We start from the raw sequence: 17717 nt of genomic DNA, 5'->3' as shown, positions 1-17717 counted from the left end.
GCTGTCTATGATTTGATTTTTTTGTTAAAGTACTCTAGGTATTGTAGCGCCACCTATTTAAAGTTTTTTGATGACACTTTTTGGTATATGGAGATTTAGTTTCTTACCTTCCGTAATCTTAAACGTGTCTTATCTTAATCATTCTTCGAATCGGGCCGTTAATGTGATTAAAATTGTGACTGGAGTTATTTTTCTAATTGTAAGAGTAAATCATGATAATATCATTTATGGCAAGATATGGCGATGGCGCGCTGGGAAACTTAAATAAAAATGCATTTAATAAGTACAAAAATAGAATTATTTAATCTTATACAACAATGTAACATGTATAAAACATTAAAAACATTTAAAAAAATGTTTAAAAACATAAAATATATTTCAGAACCAATATAGAGAACCATCATATCGTCAGGTGACAAGCAAAACTCACTAATTACTAAAAAATAATTAAACAAAAATCAACCTTCTTTATTAAGTAATTAGTTCTGTAAAGAAACATACTTTTTGATGTTAAAAAGTTACCAAAAAAAAATTGTGCGTAAAAAAATAACATTAACATTAAAATTAACATTTTTTTTAATTTTAATTAACATTAACATTAACATAACATTAACGTTAACATTAACATCTGCCAAATTTTACTTTATGAATAAATAAAGACTGTTTTCTATTATTTAGTATTTTATGTTACCGATTATAGCGTTAAACGTTTAACGCAACCTTGTTGCAAGTCGCATAAGAAGTTTCACTTCAAAAAGAAAAAACCTACGGCTTCTTAAGACGAAAGTGGAGGCCCCGTGTGAAATCACCCTTTTATACAAAGTCCTCATTTTCCTTTCTGTATTAACATTATTCAAAATATTGTGACACAATCTGTTGTATATAAAACGTAGGGGACGTTTGACTGATGATAACATTTTTGGCCACCAACACTACTTCACAATCTATGCGTCCGGTAAGACCTTATAGGGGTTAAGGATGCCGTTGGGGTCCATGAGCCGCTTGAGGTCCCGCATGAGGTCCAGCGCGGCCGGCTCCTTGCTGTAGTGCACGAACTGAGGCTTACGGAACCCCACGCCGTGCTCCGCGCTTATGGAACCCTGAAATGGCAGACAATTTGAACTGGTTACAGTCAGACCAAGCTAAGTTGGCAGCGATTTTGATATAAAAAATAAATAAATATTATACGACATTATTACACAAATTGACTAAGTCCCACAGTAAGCTCAATAAGGCTTGTGTTGAGGGTACTTAGACAACGATATATATAATATATAAATATTTATAAATACTTAAATACATAGAAAACACCCATGACTCAGGAACAAATATGTCATCACACGAATAAATGCCCTTACCAGGATTTGAACCCGGGACCATCAGCTTCGTAGGCAGGGTCACTACCCACTAGGCCAAACCGGTCGTCATTCAAAAAAACATTGATTCAGAATAAATATAACCCATTTTACAAAATAACTCTTCTGCCAAGCTGCAGGACTGCTTGTTGGCAGACGGACTCCCTTAAAACATAGATGGGTAGACTTAGTTAAATGGCTAGTTACTTGTTAAGTACAGTCACTGTAAAACTCACTGTGTCACTGTGTGTAAGTAGAATATTTACCTTCTTGTCTAGTGAAAAACTTAGTGAAATGCTTTCTATTTGCTTCCTGGATCAAGCAGTTTGGGTTGAAAGACAAGCTTTCAACGCCCGGGGGCATGTTCGGGTCAAAATCAGATCCATGAAGCGCCTGCACAAATACTAAAGCAAAGCGCCACAGAGGTCAATCTCCTCTCGTAATAATTTAAGATATTGTCAAAATTTGCATGTCACTTAACTTATTCCTGTACCACAAGACAGATTACACGTCTCATATATTTTATTTGGAGTTTTTCTACTATAAGCCCGTCAGACCCTTGAACAGTCACGTCTGAAAATATCGGTACGAAAAATGTGCCAAAAATATGTATCTACCTTAATATATGGGCAATAAAGTCGTGTATACATATTTTTGACACCTTAGTCACGTCTGAAAATATCGGTACGAAAAATGTGCCAAAAATATGTATCTACCTTAATATATGGGCAATAAAGTCGTGTATACATATTTTTGACACCTTTTTCGTATCGGTATTTTCAGACGTGACCATACATCATATTGCTTATTGTGGTAACTTCAATTTGATTTTGTTTAAGAGAAACATTTTCATTTTAAACTTAAGCTTCCTAAGTGATTTACACTCCCTTATATCATACGGTATTTCATTATACAAGGTGCCCGTGAGCATTGCCAGAGATTTTAACGGTGCTTTCCTGGTAATATTTAGAAACTAAAATGTCATATAAAATTTCCTGAATTAGGCCTAGTTTCAGAGATAATTAAATGTTTTTCGAAATCATTCTTTGGCCATAAGTCGGTACAAAACACATTTTTGACTGCGGTATTGCCACTTTGAGATCTAGTCTGGACATACCTATTGATTGAAATCGAAAAATTAAAAAAATGTATTCGAGAGGCTACCCCCAAATAAAATAAAAACTTTTTAGTTAATTTTAAGTTATGTGTTTATCAATAAAAATTACTTTTTATGTACAGGAGTGTTCAAAAAAGGGGAAAAAAAAAACAAAAAAAAAATTTTTTTTCACGTTTTTTACGAATTGCATACATATGTAAATCGGATGACAATTTTATTTATTCATTTATTTTGAAACGTAATAATATACATCATTACAGTCGAGACCAAAGCACTGTACAATTCAGATTATATAATAGGATTACATACTAGGAAATTACATACAGATTATATAATAGGAAAAACAGATCACAATCAACTTTCGTCCATCACCTCGCAATACCGCAGACACATCTGATACACAGCCGTCCATCGACTTGCAAACATATCACAATCTGGTGCCCATGACAGAAGGGAGTTCAGCAGCCTTAGAGCCCGCACAGCAGGCCAGTTTTTATGTGCTACAGTGCGTGTAACTGGGACGGCCAAAAGCTTGTGACTTCGCGGTCGCAGGAGATTTTTGGGCACAAATGGAATAGCGAGTCTAACAGTTCGTCCTACCAGCTCAGGACAGTCTGTCTCGCCACGTAAAACTCCACATGCTGTCACCATGAGATTGTAATTGCGTCTGACTGCAAGGGAATTAAAACCACAATGCAATATTATGATGACATGGAACTGATCTGAAGATGGAGACAGGAGTTGGCCATGGGAATCTGTGATGAAACAACACAGATTAATTGTGTTTGGGATTGCTAGAATGGCCTCGATGAGTATTAGTTGCTTGTGGAAAGAAAAGTACATTCAGCGAAAGCTTGTACTAAAATAGTTATTTACGAAACAAGTGCAGAAAATAGGAAATTCGCAACGAGTGGTGATAAATTAAAACACAACCGATGAGTTTTTAGTGGAAAAAATTACCGTTATTTCGTTAGATTTGAAAAGCTATTCTTCCCTCTTAAGTAACATCAATTTCAAGGAATTGGGTGTTGACAGCCCCTTGAGTGTATTTTTAAAGTCTAGCTCTAGATGACATCTGACCTTGAGTTTAGCGACTTCCTCGAAGATAAAAGGCTCCAGCAAGGCCGTGGCCTGCTTGCTGTACTCGGGCACCGTCACGTTGATGTGAATGTTGCCGTCACCTGATAAAAAAAAAAAAAAAAAAAACATTTACATTTATAAATATAAAGCGGTCTTAAACTACAAAAATTGATATATTTACTAGCGTTCGCTATTTTTTCTTTAAACGTGTGACACCTACAGTCAACCAATTAGAATCCTAGGCCACTATAGAACCATGTCGCTTTAACTACTAGATATTTGACAGGCATCACTCAATTAGCACTGTCGTAGAAGTCATTATGGCATGGTTCTATAGTGGCCTAGGAATCAAATTGGTTGACTGTAAATGGATACATAATGGTACATTATCCAAGTGCAGTCGTTTTTGGCATTGGAATTGCATATTCTTGGAAAAATTCGACACATACCGCCGTGGCCCGCGTGGCCAAGGGGCTCAGGCACCTGCTCCAGCAGCAGAGGACGCTGGTTCGATTCCAGCCTGGGGCACTTGAGGCCTTGGTCACTTTTTCTTCGTATATGACATCTCGGTTTATAATTTAAAAAAGAGTCTGCGCGGAAAGAGAAGTCCCCACAAATTCTTAGTGTTTTTTATTGAGTTCACACAAATTAAAATATATTCAAATTGTAGTAGTAGTAGTAAAACACTTTATTGTACAGAGAGAAACATAAAACAGGACATACATTTGTACAAAACAAACTTATCCCTTTCAGGGATCTCTTCCAGTTAACCTTTGAGCAATGGAGAATTTGATTGAATTTGATTGTTTAATAATACATACCGATATGGCCATATCCATAGACCTTGGTGGTAACGCCGCTCATGCGCCCGCGCAGCATGGGCACCAGGTCGTAGTAGTGTGCGACGGGGATGGACACGTCGTACTTGTACACGTAGCCTTCTTTGAGGCCCGCGCCCGCGATGTTTTCGCGAAGGTTCCAGATTGTCTATGCAATCAAAATATGATATGGAGTGTCGTGGAACACTCGGTCGGAACGATGTTAAGAAAGGATCGTGGCGGGATCTCGTCACGGAATTCAAGTGTGGAAATCACATATGAGGAAATCATTTTTACACTCATGTTCATGTTCATGTTCATGATAATGATCATGTTCATGTTCATGCTCATGATCGTGCTCGTGCACATAGAGCGAGCATACGCGCGATATTTCCTCGCGCACAAACCGGCCAGTGTAGACGTACCTCGGCCGAGGCGGCGCGCGCGCTCTGTGTGGACCCGCCTAATCTCATTATTTCTTAATCGTATGGGTTGTGACGAAAAACTTACACCTTTTTCGCCTAGCCCCCATCTGCCAAGTACATACCGTCCAATAAGGAACTTCGTTCCAAAAAAAATAGTTAAATAGTAATTTATTATTACATAATGATGATGATGATCCTTCCGGCCGATTTCGACCATGGCGACCACTTCCCTAGTTAGCTCGGCGCTCGTGCGCCCGAAGATTGCTGACGTAGCCGATCTTCGAGGTGAATCCCCGTGCATTACATAATAAATTAAAATACGAGTGTGGGTTTATGAAACGAGCAGAAAGTAGATTTCATAAAACACCACATGAGTGTTTAATGCCTAATTATGTGCAGTACAGTTATATACACTGATTTACCTACACATATATAACAACTTGGGCCTCCCTCTGGTCGCATAACAACTTTTGTCATATTTTTAATTGTCATAACACTTTATGCATAAAACGTAAGTCATAAAAATCTTTAGTCAAAATTATTCCTGAGCATAACTGGGTTTTTGACGTGACAACGTCTTATAATTCGACGGAGCCGGCTGCACGCACGAAAAAACATGACTCATGCGGCGTTACCTCGCTCTGAGGCGTTCCATTTAAGGCTTGAAGTGCAAGCGAGAGCGCGCAACGAGCGACAAAGAGGCACAATCGGCCTCCGCGTTCGGCAGCGTTCGACATCTGTCTCTCTCCTACTTGAGTGAGCGATGCGTCCGCGTGGACAGCTGCTATACAATAATACATTTACATGTTTTCGTCAAGTATGAAGTGAAATATATCCATACAAAATATCTATCAAACAAATAATATTAAAATTTTCTTTGAAAAATGAAACCATTCCATCAGTATTTTCTTATGACGTTGTCACGTTCAACTATCGTCAGTAAACCGACTTTACAGACAACCGTTTTGTTATAAATGAGTTATGTCATAATTTTTATAGTCATAAATTTAATTCGCATAAAATGTTAGGTTAGGTTCGTTAGGTATGCACAAAAGAAATATGACAACTGGTATGTATGTCATCAAATATTATGGCTAAAAATGTGACACAAGTTGTTATGCGTATCAAAGATATGACTTAAACTTTTATGCAACCCAATATGGGCCCATAACTACTTATATAATAGAATTAACAAATAGAATATTTATTATTTCTAATGTACCTGCATTTTAGCGGGTTCCGAAGCGACAGTCCCGTCTAAGATGAGCCCACTGCCCATCTCTCGATCCAGGAATCGGTTGAGTTTCTCCGCGTCGTGAGTTTCGTCGCTGCCATGCGTCTCCACCAGCACGTAGAACGGGAAGTCCGATATCGGGTTTCTGTTCCAAAATCAATTATTTCAATTGTTATATCTTCTTCTTCTTCGCGTTGTCCCGGCATTTTGCCACGGCTCATGGGAGCCTGGAGTCCGCTTGGCAACTAATCCCTAGATTGACGTAGGCACTAGTTTTTACGAAAGCGACTGCCATCTGACCTTCCAACCAAGAGGGTAAACTAGGCCTTATTGGGATTAGTCCGGTTTTCCTTCACTGAAAAGCGACTGGTAAATATCAAATGATATTTCGTACATAAGTTCCGAAAAACTCATTGGTACGAGCCAGGGTTAGAACCCGCGACTTCCGGATTGCTAGTCGCACGCTCTTGCCGCTCGGCCACCAGCGCTTTTTTTCAATTGTTATATCATGACACTTATCTAAGGACGCTAAGCCAGACAAATGACAACATTTCATTTTTTTCAAGTGGGCTATTTTATATTGTTTCGGAAAAAAATCTAAGGTATACGTTTTTATTTCCCCCGAAAACCAACCTTTCATTTAAAAATGACACATCTAAAAGTAGCGAATTCCAAATGTGTAGTATGACGTCATTACTATGGCTGAAAGGATAAAAGAATATTTTACTCAAAGAAAAAGCCCGCGAAGAAGTGACAACTGACATTTGAATTTTATGACAGTCTACGTCAACCGGACACTATTAATTTTTTTTATAAAATATTGAATCTTATACAGTCACAGTAAATGACGTCACACTTCCAGTTTAAACTTTTTGGCGATTTTCCAAGAACACGATGGGAAAAAATTAATTACTTATTTTATCATTGAAACTACATTTTTTGAAACGTTTTCAATGATATAGATTATAAAGAAAACAGTAACCTATGTACTATTAAAATAAACAAGTATGATAAGCATGTTAGGTATTTATTCAACTCTTATCATCTCTTGTACATTACATAATCCATAAGACAATAAATCGACATATTTTAAACTACATATATTCGAATAATATTCTCAGATACAGAGACAAGATGAAATCCGGTGATTTCTCGTTCGTTCGTATCAAAGGTTTTAAATTCTAATTTGAATCCTAATAATGGCACGATACGAGACTCTGATATATCTGTAGCAGTTTAACCTCTTGCGTCCCACCGTCCTAATACTAGTACAAATAATCTACCTCCAATTAAACTTGAATCAATATTAAACGTAAACGAGTCGCTTTTGTTTTCTTTCGTTCTATTTTAAAACCAAATTCTATTTTCTTATATTGATTCAAATTTAACTGCCAATTTTAGACGATTCGCGGGCGCACGCACACGAGTGCCATAGTAGGTACCGTCCACCGGGATAAATAGGAACGGCTGGGGTGAATAGGGACAAAACTTATAATGTGATTTACCTGACAATTTCTTAAAAAAATACATATTTGATTTTCAGAGACCATAATTGTATATCCGCAACGCAGGTTTCGTCAGGTGAACACAAACTCATAATTAGCTACAGGCTTCGGCACAATACAATACAACGGTAAAATCTGCAACAGGCTTCGTCAACTTACTCTAAAAGTATACATAAAAAACAAAAAGCCTACAAATAAAAAGCACCCTCTAACTCGCCGCCAGCAGGCAGTGTGCCCAGCAGGCTGGCCGCATTTCCCCGTTGAATTGCGATGCTAATTCTTTGGGCAAAATACTGACCAGCCCTTTGGTCACCCCTGGCATCCACCAAACGCGACCCTAAACCCTTATAAAAACGCCGGGCGCTGGGCCCCCATGACCCTAACATTTCCACCCCAAGAAAAAGGAGATTTTCTAAGAAATTGTCAGGTAAATCACATTTTAAGTTTTGTCCCTATTTATCCCGGTTGACGGTACAGCCAAGCCAAGCCAAGAAAGTGGTTTACCACTTTTCGACTCTATTTGTGAAGTAATAGAGTCGTAAAGCACTTTCTTGGCTGACTGTACCTAAAATCTGTTGCGACCGCGCCAGTTAGCATTGCTCACACTATTTTTATTCAACCCGTTCACCCGCTCGTTGACCCCCCGCGCTAGCTAGCGGTCGCCCTTTTCTGGTATGGGTAGCTAGAGGTTAAGACTACTATTAGCTATTACTGCTTGGTACACTTACGGCAAATTGAGATTCTTGCTGGTACTCTGAATGGAGTAGTTGTCGGCCATTTCGAATGCCGACAGGATCTCCCCGAGAGACGCCTTAGCGCTGCGGTACAGACGCAACACACTGTCGAAGTCCTTCACACCTGAATATACATTTTTTGTTTATTTATATATTTATTACATGCCCCGCAACCATCATTGCAGGAAATCTTAATTCGACAGTGTGCAATTTGGCACAAACATTATTACAGATTACAAGCACAACACATATTGCGTGGCCCTTGTGAATTCTTTCAAAGAAAAAGAGAACAGATCTAACATAAACAACAATCCACATAGGATAAAAGGCTAGTAGACGATCGCTTCTCGTCATTCAATTCAATTACCTGGATATTTAATTTATTTCTACAAAATTTATTATACTTAAATAGACCATATAGGGGTCCATATTGGGTTGCATACAAGTTCAAGTCATATCTTTGACACGCATAACAACTTGTGTCATAATCATCATTGCGCATACAAATGAAAAGTCATATTATATTGTGTCATACATTTTTAGCCATAATATTTGATGGCATACATAGGTTGTCATATATTTTTTGTGCATACCTAACGAACCTAACCTAAAATTTTAAGCGAATTTAATTAATGACTATAAAAATTATGACACAACTCATTTATGACAAAAACCCAGTTACGCTCAGGAATAATTCTGACTAAAGATTTTTATGACTTACAATTTTATGCATAAAGTGTTATGCCAATTTAAAATATGACAAAAGTTGTTATGCGACCAGGAGTCCCACCATATAGCTATGATTTGACTTTTTTTGGTTTTTATTAAAGTTAGCAGCGAAAAACGAATACCAACAGAACTATAGGTAATATATACCAAATAAGCCAAGAGTCTGTGCTTTAGGTAGTACAGGGCAATGCACGGCGACCTTAGTGACCAGTCCTAGCGTCCCCACTAAACCTATGAAGAGAGGCGTCAGGCAATAGCCGTGTTTTTGACGATCCTTGGTGACCTAAGTAACCAACCGGTGGTAAGTATACTTACACCAAAGAAGCCAAGAGTCTGTGCTTTAGGTAATACAGGGCAGTGCACGGCGACCTTAGTGACCAGTCCTAACGTCCCCTCTGAACCTATGAAGAGAGGCGTCAGGCAATAGCCGTGTTGTTGACGATCCTTGGTGACCTAAATAACCAACAGGTGGTAATTATACTTACCAAAGAAGCCAAGAGTCTGTGCTTTAGGTAGTACAGGGCAGTGCACGGCGACCTTAGTGACCAGTCCTAGCGTCCCCTCTGAACCTATGAAGAGAGGCGTCAGGCAATAGCCGTGTTTTTGACGATCTTTGGTGACCTAAATAACCAACAGGTGGTAATTATACTTACCAAAGAAGCCAAGAGTCTGTGCTTTATAGGTAGTACAGGGCAATGCACGGCGACCTTAGTGACCAGTCCTAACGTCCCCTCTGAACCTATGAAGAGATGCTTTAGGCAATAGCCATATTATTGACGATCTTTGGTGACCTAAATAACCAACAGGTGGTAATTATACTTACCAAAGAAGCCAAGAGTCTGTGCTTTATAGGTAGTACAGGGCAATGTACGGCGACCTTAGTGACCAGTCCTAACGTCCCCTCTGAACCTATGAAGAGAGGCGTCAGGCAATAGCCGGGTTTTTGACGATCTTTGGTGACCTAAATAACCAACAGGTGGTAATTATACTTACCAAAGAAGCCAAGAGTCTGTGCTTTATAGGTAGTACAGGGCAATGCACGGCGACCTTAGTGACCAGTCCTAACGTCCCCTCTGAACCTATGAAGAGAGGCGTCAGGCAATAGCCGTGTTGTTGACGATCCTTGGTGATCTAAGTAACCAACCGGTGGTAATTATACTTACCAAAGAAGCCAAGAGTCTGTGCTTTAGGTAGTACAGGGCAATGCACGGCGACCTTAGTGACCAGTCCTAGCGTCCCCTCTGAACCTATGAAGAGATGCTTTAAGTGGTATCCAGTGTTGTCCTTCTTAAGAGTTCGGAGGCAGTCCACTATGGTACCGTCAGCTTTTACCTAAAAATAATTGTATATAATTAAAATTCAAAAAAGAGACTTAATGACTTTTGACGACCGGTTTGGCCTAGTGGGTAGTGACCCTGCCTACGAAGCTGATGGTCCTGGGTTCAAATCCTGGTAAGGGCATTTATTCGTGTGATGAGCATGGATATTTGTTCCTGAGTCATGGGTGTTTTCTATGTATTTAAGTTTTTATAAATATTTATATATTATATATATCGTTGTCTAAGTACCCTCAACACAAGCCTTATTGAGCTTACTGTGGGACTTAGTCAATTTGTGTAATAATGTCCTATAATATTTATTTATTTATTTAATTTAATTAACACCATGATTTTATCCAAGTTTTAATAGGAGTTAATTAGTATTTGGTGTCAGAGGAAAATATTCACTTTGAGGAGGGTTGTCACATAAAATAAACCGGAAAAGTGCGAGTTGGACTCGCCCATTGAGGATTCCGTACAAATTTAACTTTTTTTTACACATTTATAGTATCCAGATTTTTTCCTGTACTTGTAATATAAGACGATATTAGATACTTGTCGAATTTCATAGTACTAGGTCAACGGAAAGTACCGTATATAAATTTTTATTCCCTTGAGTGTAAAAATATACGTATATTTTTTTACGTTAACTTAGAAGTTTGATATTTTCACAGCTTCAAGGGAATGTAGACCTGAGAATATGGTTTTAATTTCAAACTTCAAGCCCCAAGACTCAGCCATGCAGGTTGACATAGCGTAACAACCTTAGCCCTCCAGCGTTAGTGCTCACGTTGCCTCCAATATGACTGGAACCCTTCGCTCCAAGGTCTATTGGCATGTTACCGGGATATAACTATAAAACAACTAGCAATACATCCTACTCACTGCTTCGAGCCCCATGATTGAGCCATGCAGGTTGCCGTACCGTAACAACCTTAGGCCTCCAGCGTTAGTGCTCACGTTGCCTCCAATATGACAGGAACCCTTCGCTCCAAGGTCTATTTGCATGATACCGGGATTTGGCTATAAAACAACTAGCATTACTTCCTACTCACTGCTTCGAGCCCCGTGATTGAGCCATGCAGGTTGCCGTACCGTAACAACCTTAGGCCTCCAGCGTTAGTGCTCACGTTGCTTCCAATATGACAGGAACCCTTCGCTCCAAGGTCTATTTGCATGATACCGGGATTTGGCTATAAAACAACTAGCATTACTTCCTACTCACTGCTTCGAGCCCCATGATTGAGCCATGCAGGTTGCCGTACCGTAACAACCTTAGGCCTCCAGCGTTAGTGCTCACGTTGCCTCCAATATGACAGGAACCCTTCGCTCCAAGGTCTATTTGCATGATACCGGGATTTGGCTATAAAACAACTAGCATTACTTCCTACTCACTGCTTCGAGCCCCATGATTGAGCCATGCAGGTTGACATAGCGTAACAACCTTAGCCCTCCAGCCTTGGTGCTCACGTTGCCTCCAATATGACAGGACCCCTTCGCTCAAAGGTCAAGTAGCATTACGGGATTTGGCAATAAAACAACTAGTATTAGTTCCTACTCACTGCTTCGAGCCCCATGATTGAGCCATGCAGGTAGCCGTACCGTAACAACCTTAGCCCTCCAGCGTTAGTGCTCACGTTGCCTCCAATATGACAGGACCCCTTCGCTCCAAGGTCAAGTAGCATTACGGGATTTGGCAATAATACAACTAGTATTACTTCCTACTCACTGCTTCGAGCCCCATGATTGAGCCATGCAGGTAGCTGTACCGTAAAAACCTTAGGCCTCCAGCGTTAGTGCTCACGTTGCCTCCAATATGACTGGAACCCTTCGCTTCAAGGTCTAGTAATTCGTGTTGACGAGGATTTACCTTGTCGAGGTTACACTATATAACTTTCACTTACTGCTTCGAGCCCCATGATTGAGCCATGCAGGTTGCCGTAGCGTAACAACCTTAGCCCTCCAGCGTTGGTGCTCACGTTGCCTCCAATATGACAGGACCCCTTCGCTCCAAGGTCAAGTAGCATTACGGGATTTGGCAATAAAACAACTAGTATTACTTCCTACTCACTGCTTCGAGCCCCATGATTGAGCCATGCAGGTAGCTGTACCATAAAAACCTTAGGCCTCCATCGTTAGTGCTCACGTTGCCTCCAATATGACTGGAACCCTTCGCTTCAAGGTCTAGTAATTCATGTTGACGAGGATTTGTTTCATGGAGTCATGGGTGTTTTCTATGTATTTAAGTATTTATAAATATTTATATATTATATATATCGTTGTCTAAGTACCCTCAATACAAGCCTTATTGAGCTTACTGTGGGACTTAGTCAATTTGTGTAATAATGTCTTATAATATTTATTATTTATTTACCTTGTCGAGGTTACACTATATAACTTTCACTTACTGCTTCGAGCCCCATGATTGAGCCATGCAGGTTGCCGTAGCGAAGCAACCTTAGGCCTCCAGCGTTCGTGCTCACATTGCCTCCAATATGACAGGAGCCCTTCGCTCCAAGATCGAGCGGCATGATGAGGTTGCGGTCCCGGACATAGTTGTCTAAGGTTTCCAGTATGCATCCTGCCTCACAAACGAGGGCACCTAAAAGAAGTAGCTATGTGTTTTACAATGGGTCAAAGCTGTTGTTTAACCCCTCGTTCTAATATTGCGGGTATCAAGCGAATGATTAAAAACATGAAATGTTTCAAGGCACGAGGCTTAAGAGGAATTCCTAGTTGTTATTTTTCCATACAAACGCTCTCGACTGTTTCCTCCCTGGATTTTTAACCTAGAGCAATGATTTTTTCAAATAAGTCCAATATCATCAATATCAGTGCCGCTATGTTTTACTTTTTTGGATTTTTTTATTTTGAAGAACCTTACAGCGCCTCGAAAATCGCAAAAACGGCTCAATTGAATTGGCTGCAAAAAAGGCGCATTATTTGTATACTGCGCCTTTTTTTGGATATTTTTTATGATATGACAACATAGATTATTTCTTCCTCTTGCAGTTTCCAAAATTTCATAATGATTGGTTGCGTTTTGGAGGAGGAAACAGTCGAGAGCGAAACCTCGATTTTTGAGTTTTTTGCGTGGGAATTTTAGTCCGAGCTGCAGTTGTGCTTATCGCACGCACGCACTCCCGCCCACCGCATCGCGACAGAAACATAGGTTCAAAAATTCGAGATTTTAAAGGTTGCTCAGCTAGGAATTGCTCTTAAACAAACTTTGCTACCGAGTGAAACACAACATTTTTCACCACACCAACGCAAGGAAAATACTAACTGTAAACGATTACAAACGATATTAAACATAAATCATTCAAAATCATCACTTCGAAGCCAATTCTACCATCAAACATGAGGACACAACACAAAATTTACATCTCATTACTTTGCCACTCTTGTGGATAATATGCAACTTTCTCGTCAATTTTTGAAGAGTAAAGAGAGCCTTTATGAGCGGATGTGGTGAAAATGAACTTTGAAAAGATAAAAATAATTTTCATTTGAATATTGGTAAACCTGCAAACGAATTAATATTTTTGAAATAATGAAGGACTTTTTAGTCTTTTTACCTGCTCAGAGGCTATTCGTACTTGCGTATCTGGGACACCGGTACTTTGCTTTAACTAAGCTACCAAAGCATAGCCTATTCAGGTAGATACCTATACCGAAGATAGCAATTTAGTCTGTCGAGGATTTATGGTAGGCATTTAAAAACTATTTTTTTCAGTTGTGAGGTGAAGGTGCCGGAGGAAATGAGTATTTCTGTATATAATCCAATATAATAAATGCCATGAAATGACAATTGGACGGTCGGCAATACACATTTTTTTATTTTAATTTAAACCTTGTTGCATAGAAAATTGGGATGAATTTCGTTTGTTTCAGAAAGCAATGCAACAAAAGAAATTCTACATTATTTTATTTTTGAAAGGTTCTTATTAGATTAAAACAGAGTGTGTAACGCAAAACTATTAGCTTAGCACCCTTGCATGGTTTTATATGTACATTGTAATGCTCGATGGGCGTAACAGGCTTAATTAAAAAAAAATAGGTTATAATTTACCTGATGTCTCATCCAAGCTTATAATTTTGTTCATCAGCCCGAGACTAACAACTATCTCATCAAACACCGGTACGGAGCCTCCGACAAGCCCAGTGTTGCCTCCCTGAGGGCACACCGCCAGTCTCCGCTCATTGCAGTAAGCCAATATTTGCGATACCTGCTGTGTTGACTTTGGCTTTAGAACCACCTTGGATTGACCTGAAAGTATGACACAATTGTTCACATTTATTCCCATTCATTAAAAGCAGCAAAGAAGTGGCATAAAGGAACCAGGTTTTCATATTAACACATTCACTGCCGGGAACCCACCTAGTGGGCGCTCGTGAACTTTGTTCAGATGCCGGACAACCCGCTGGGCGGGTTGTTTTGTACGCAGCTATAGACCACCGGTTTCTGGGGTAGTGCGCCGTTTTTTGTCTGGCAGTGAATGTGTTAATAATTCTTTATTGCAACCATGGTGCGATATATACACCGTGTCCAATAAGTTCGAATACAGTTATGATCCTTAATAAAATAAATTTACGCGTAGTTTATGTTATGAAAATTATATTAAATGAAAGCCACATTTATATACAATATTTACAACAAATGTTTTGGAATAACTCCACCTTTAACTTTTTTTACAAGTTTCAAACGCTTCTCAAAAGAGTCACAAGCGGCACGCACCGCATCCATCGGCATATCGTCCCATATTTGCACGATAACCTTTTTAAAATGGCTCAGGTTTGCGACTTTATAATTATTTAGTTTCGAGAGCATGTATGACCATACGAAATAATCTAGTACGTTTAAATCTGGAGAACTTGGTGGCCATTCAGTTTTCGGCAAAAAATCGGTCAAATTAGCCTTGCACCAAGCTTGAACAGCGTTTGCCGTATGCGACGGAGCTCCGTCTTGTTGGAAAACATAATAATCGTCTGCAAACATATTTTTTAAATTTGGGGCAACATTTTTCTCCAAAACCTCCGATTTATAGTATGCCGCATTGATTTTGACGCCTTTATCAATAAAAACTAGAGGCAGTTTGCCCCTCTTACAAAGAGCACCCCAAACCATCACTGATGGTGAGCTCTGGAACCTAGGCACATTCTTTTCATACTCTGGAATGTCTTCTATCCGTGCTGCCCACAACCGGTCGTTCTGGGCGTTATGAGGCTGCTCTAACACAAAGAGTTTCTCGTCTGAGAAAACAAATTCGTCACCTGCGTGCCAAGAAAGTATGGTGCTACATCTTTCTACTCTCTTTTTCTTGGTTGCATCTGAAATGCCATGTACTTTTCGTTTTTTATAAGCATGACATCCAAGATCTTTTTTCAATATATTATGTACAGATCCCCTGGAAATTTTCAGATCAGCAGCTAATTTTCTAATAGATCGGTGTTTTTTCCGCCGAATTCGCTCTCTTATAGCCTTTACCACTTTTTCAGTTCTAGCTGAGCGGGGCCGACCGGATCTTTTCCTGTCCTCTGTAGAAGAGATCTCTTTATACCTTTTTATAGTAGTATAAACCAGATTCCGTTTAATTCCATGCGGTTGTAACGCCTTGAATATAGCACATGGCCTGTCGCCTTTAAGGAATTTTCTAATAATTTCTTCACGAACGTACTTCATCGTGTATTCAAGCCAAACTAAAAATACGTGACTCATGAAATTATAGTACTATGTTTATGTCAATATACTTTTTAAATTAAAATAAGAATTTTATATCCAGCGATCCGTATGTCTATACAGCAAGTGCTAAAAGTTTGTATTCGAACTTATTGGACACGGTGTATGTCAAATAAAATATACATTCTTTCATATGGACACTGTAAGGGCAGGATATATTTTGAAAAAGTCACATTTATTATATCTGTAGTTTCAGAGTGAATTTTATATGAGTCAAATATTTGCAGGAGCTCAGAGGTGTAGGGTTAAAGCCGGTGTAGCTTTATTTGACATTCATAAGCGCATTGTAATATGCCTACTTGAATAATAAACTATCTCTTATCTCTAGTTATGTCACTTTCAAAAATATTTTTTTTACTAAACTTGTTTTGATACTACCAAAATAATGCAAGTGTAGAGCGGAATAAAATCTCAATATTATATACTTAAGATAAAACCACCATGATTATCATACTCTTGAGCCAGCAAGCCACATGTAACATGCCGTGATAGATAATAAAATACTCCTAAAATATGGTGTCTGCATACAGTAGGACAAAAGCCAGCATACCACAAGGTACCTCTAGTATCCCACCATTCTAATACTAGTAGAGTCTGTTCGGAAAGAGAAGATTTGTGGACTGTATTGGGCCCCATACATTCTACAACTCTTCTCTTTACACACAAACTCTACCTACTAATTACCCACAACAAATCAATGGGCCAGAGTTGCTTTTGCTTTATTTCATCCGATTTTCAAGTGATTTCGATTCGAAACAAAACAAGTTCAATCCTATTTTCTAATAACATTGATAGAAAATGTATTGTAACATGTGTAAGGGCTGCTAGGAGCTAAATTATATTGATTTCATAATTAATTACGTTAATTACCTCTGCAGTTCTTAATCCAATCTATATTGAATGGCAGAACATCACTCTCTTCTGTGAGCACTTGCTCTTCACTCAAGATAGATTTAAAATAATTAACATCTTCTGTTTGCACCACTCCAAATTCTTTCCGCTGAACATTGTATTTCGTCTGTTAAGAAGAATTAATGTGATGGTAATTACAATGTTAAACTGTAGTTTACTTAATTTACCTATTTTGAAGACAGCATTGTGTTTAGAAACTCAAGATAGCAATTTTATCAAAACAAGATTCACTATAATAAACATAAGAAAAAATCAATCTTCTATAATGAACATTATGGTTCAATTTTGCATGCATGGATAAAGCTGTCAAATACTTGTTATTATTTGTACGCACTTACCGCTGATAACTGTGGCAGGGCAGATGCACAGCGAGTTTGTGATAAAATTAGATTTAGTTTACTAGTCCCGAGTGTTCTGACCAGCACTATCACAGATTTTAACATATTTGCGACTGTCTTCAGACAGTATTAATCTTGCACTAACATAAATAATTTTCAAACAACCTTATCTACGTTTATTTGATAATGAACGTTATATTGTATGTCTATGTGAACGTCACTTCTACTTCCATTCCAATATTTCTAATGCCCCATAAACTTTGATAAGTTTGATATTACTCATTTTAATTATTACTATTTATTTATATTTTGTTCAGTTCAAATCAAGTGCGATTACACGATTTCATAAGTTGATTGAAGATCTTTTAAATCTTCTTTCCATGTTCTTTCATTCATTTGCATCATAATGTC

At 38.7% G+C, this 17717-nt stretch overlaps 1 protein-coding gene across 1 annotated transcript; it reads right to left on the bottom strand.

Moving 5' to 3' along the window:
* Nucleotides 1-606: 606 nt before the first annotated feature.
* On the bottom strand, nucleotides 607-17489 carry LOC133520187 (D-2-hydroxyglutarate dehydrogenase, mitochondrial). Its single transcript, XM_061854556.1, has 10 exons — nucleotides 17307-17489; nucleotides 16927-17074; nucleotides 14389-14586; nucleotides 12725-12918; nucleotides 10161-10329; nucleotides 8263-8392; nucleotides 6018-6174; nucleotides 4374-4539; nucleotides 3553-3653; nucleotides 607-1100 (listed from the first exon to the last, which is right to left on the bottom strand). The coding sequence occupies exons 1-10, from the start codon at nucleotides 17409-17411 to the stop codon at nucleotides 945-947; spliced, it is 1524 nt and encodes a 507-aa protein (XP_061710540.1). The 5' UTR covers nucleotides 17412-17489; the 3' UTR covers nucleotides 607-944.
* Between the last annotated feature and the right edge of the window lie 228 nt (nucleotides 17490-17717).

Source organism: Cydia pomonella, chromosome 7 (assembly GCF_033807575.1).
Source record: "Cydia pomonella isolate Wapato2018A chromosome 7, ilCydPomo1, whole genome shotgun sequence".
Classification (NCBI taxonomy): domain Eukaryota; kingdom Metazoa; phylum Arthropoda; class Insecta; order Lepidoptera; family Tortricidae; genus Cydia; species Cydia pomonella.
The sequence above is the reverse complement of the archived record's forward strand: the minus strand, read 5'-3'. Positions and strand labels throughout refer to the sequence as shown.

What these genes read in the sequence shown, in the direction of transcription:
- LOC133520187 (XM_061854556.1), bottom strand. Translation starts at nt 17,411, where the DNA reads ATGTTAAAATCTGTGATAGTGCTGGTCAGAACACTCGGGACTAGTAAA. An exon ending in ACAGACTCTTGGCTTCTTTG is followed by an intron (nt 8,393 to 10,160) that starts GTAAGTATAATT and finishes ATGTATATTCAG; the next exon opens with GTGTGAAGGACTTCGACAGT. An exon ending in AGCAAGAATCTCAATTTGCC is followed by an intron (nt 6,175 to 8,262) that starts GTAAGTGTACCA and finishes ATTTTGGAACAG; the next exon opens with AAACCCGATATCGGACTTCC.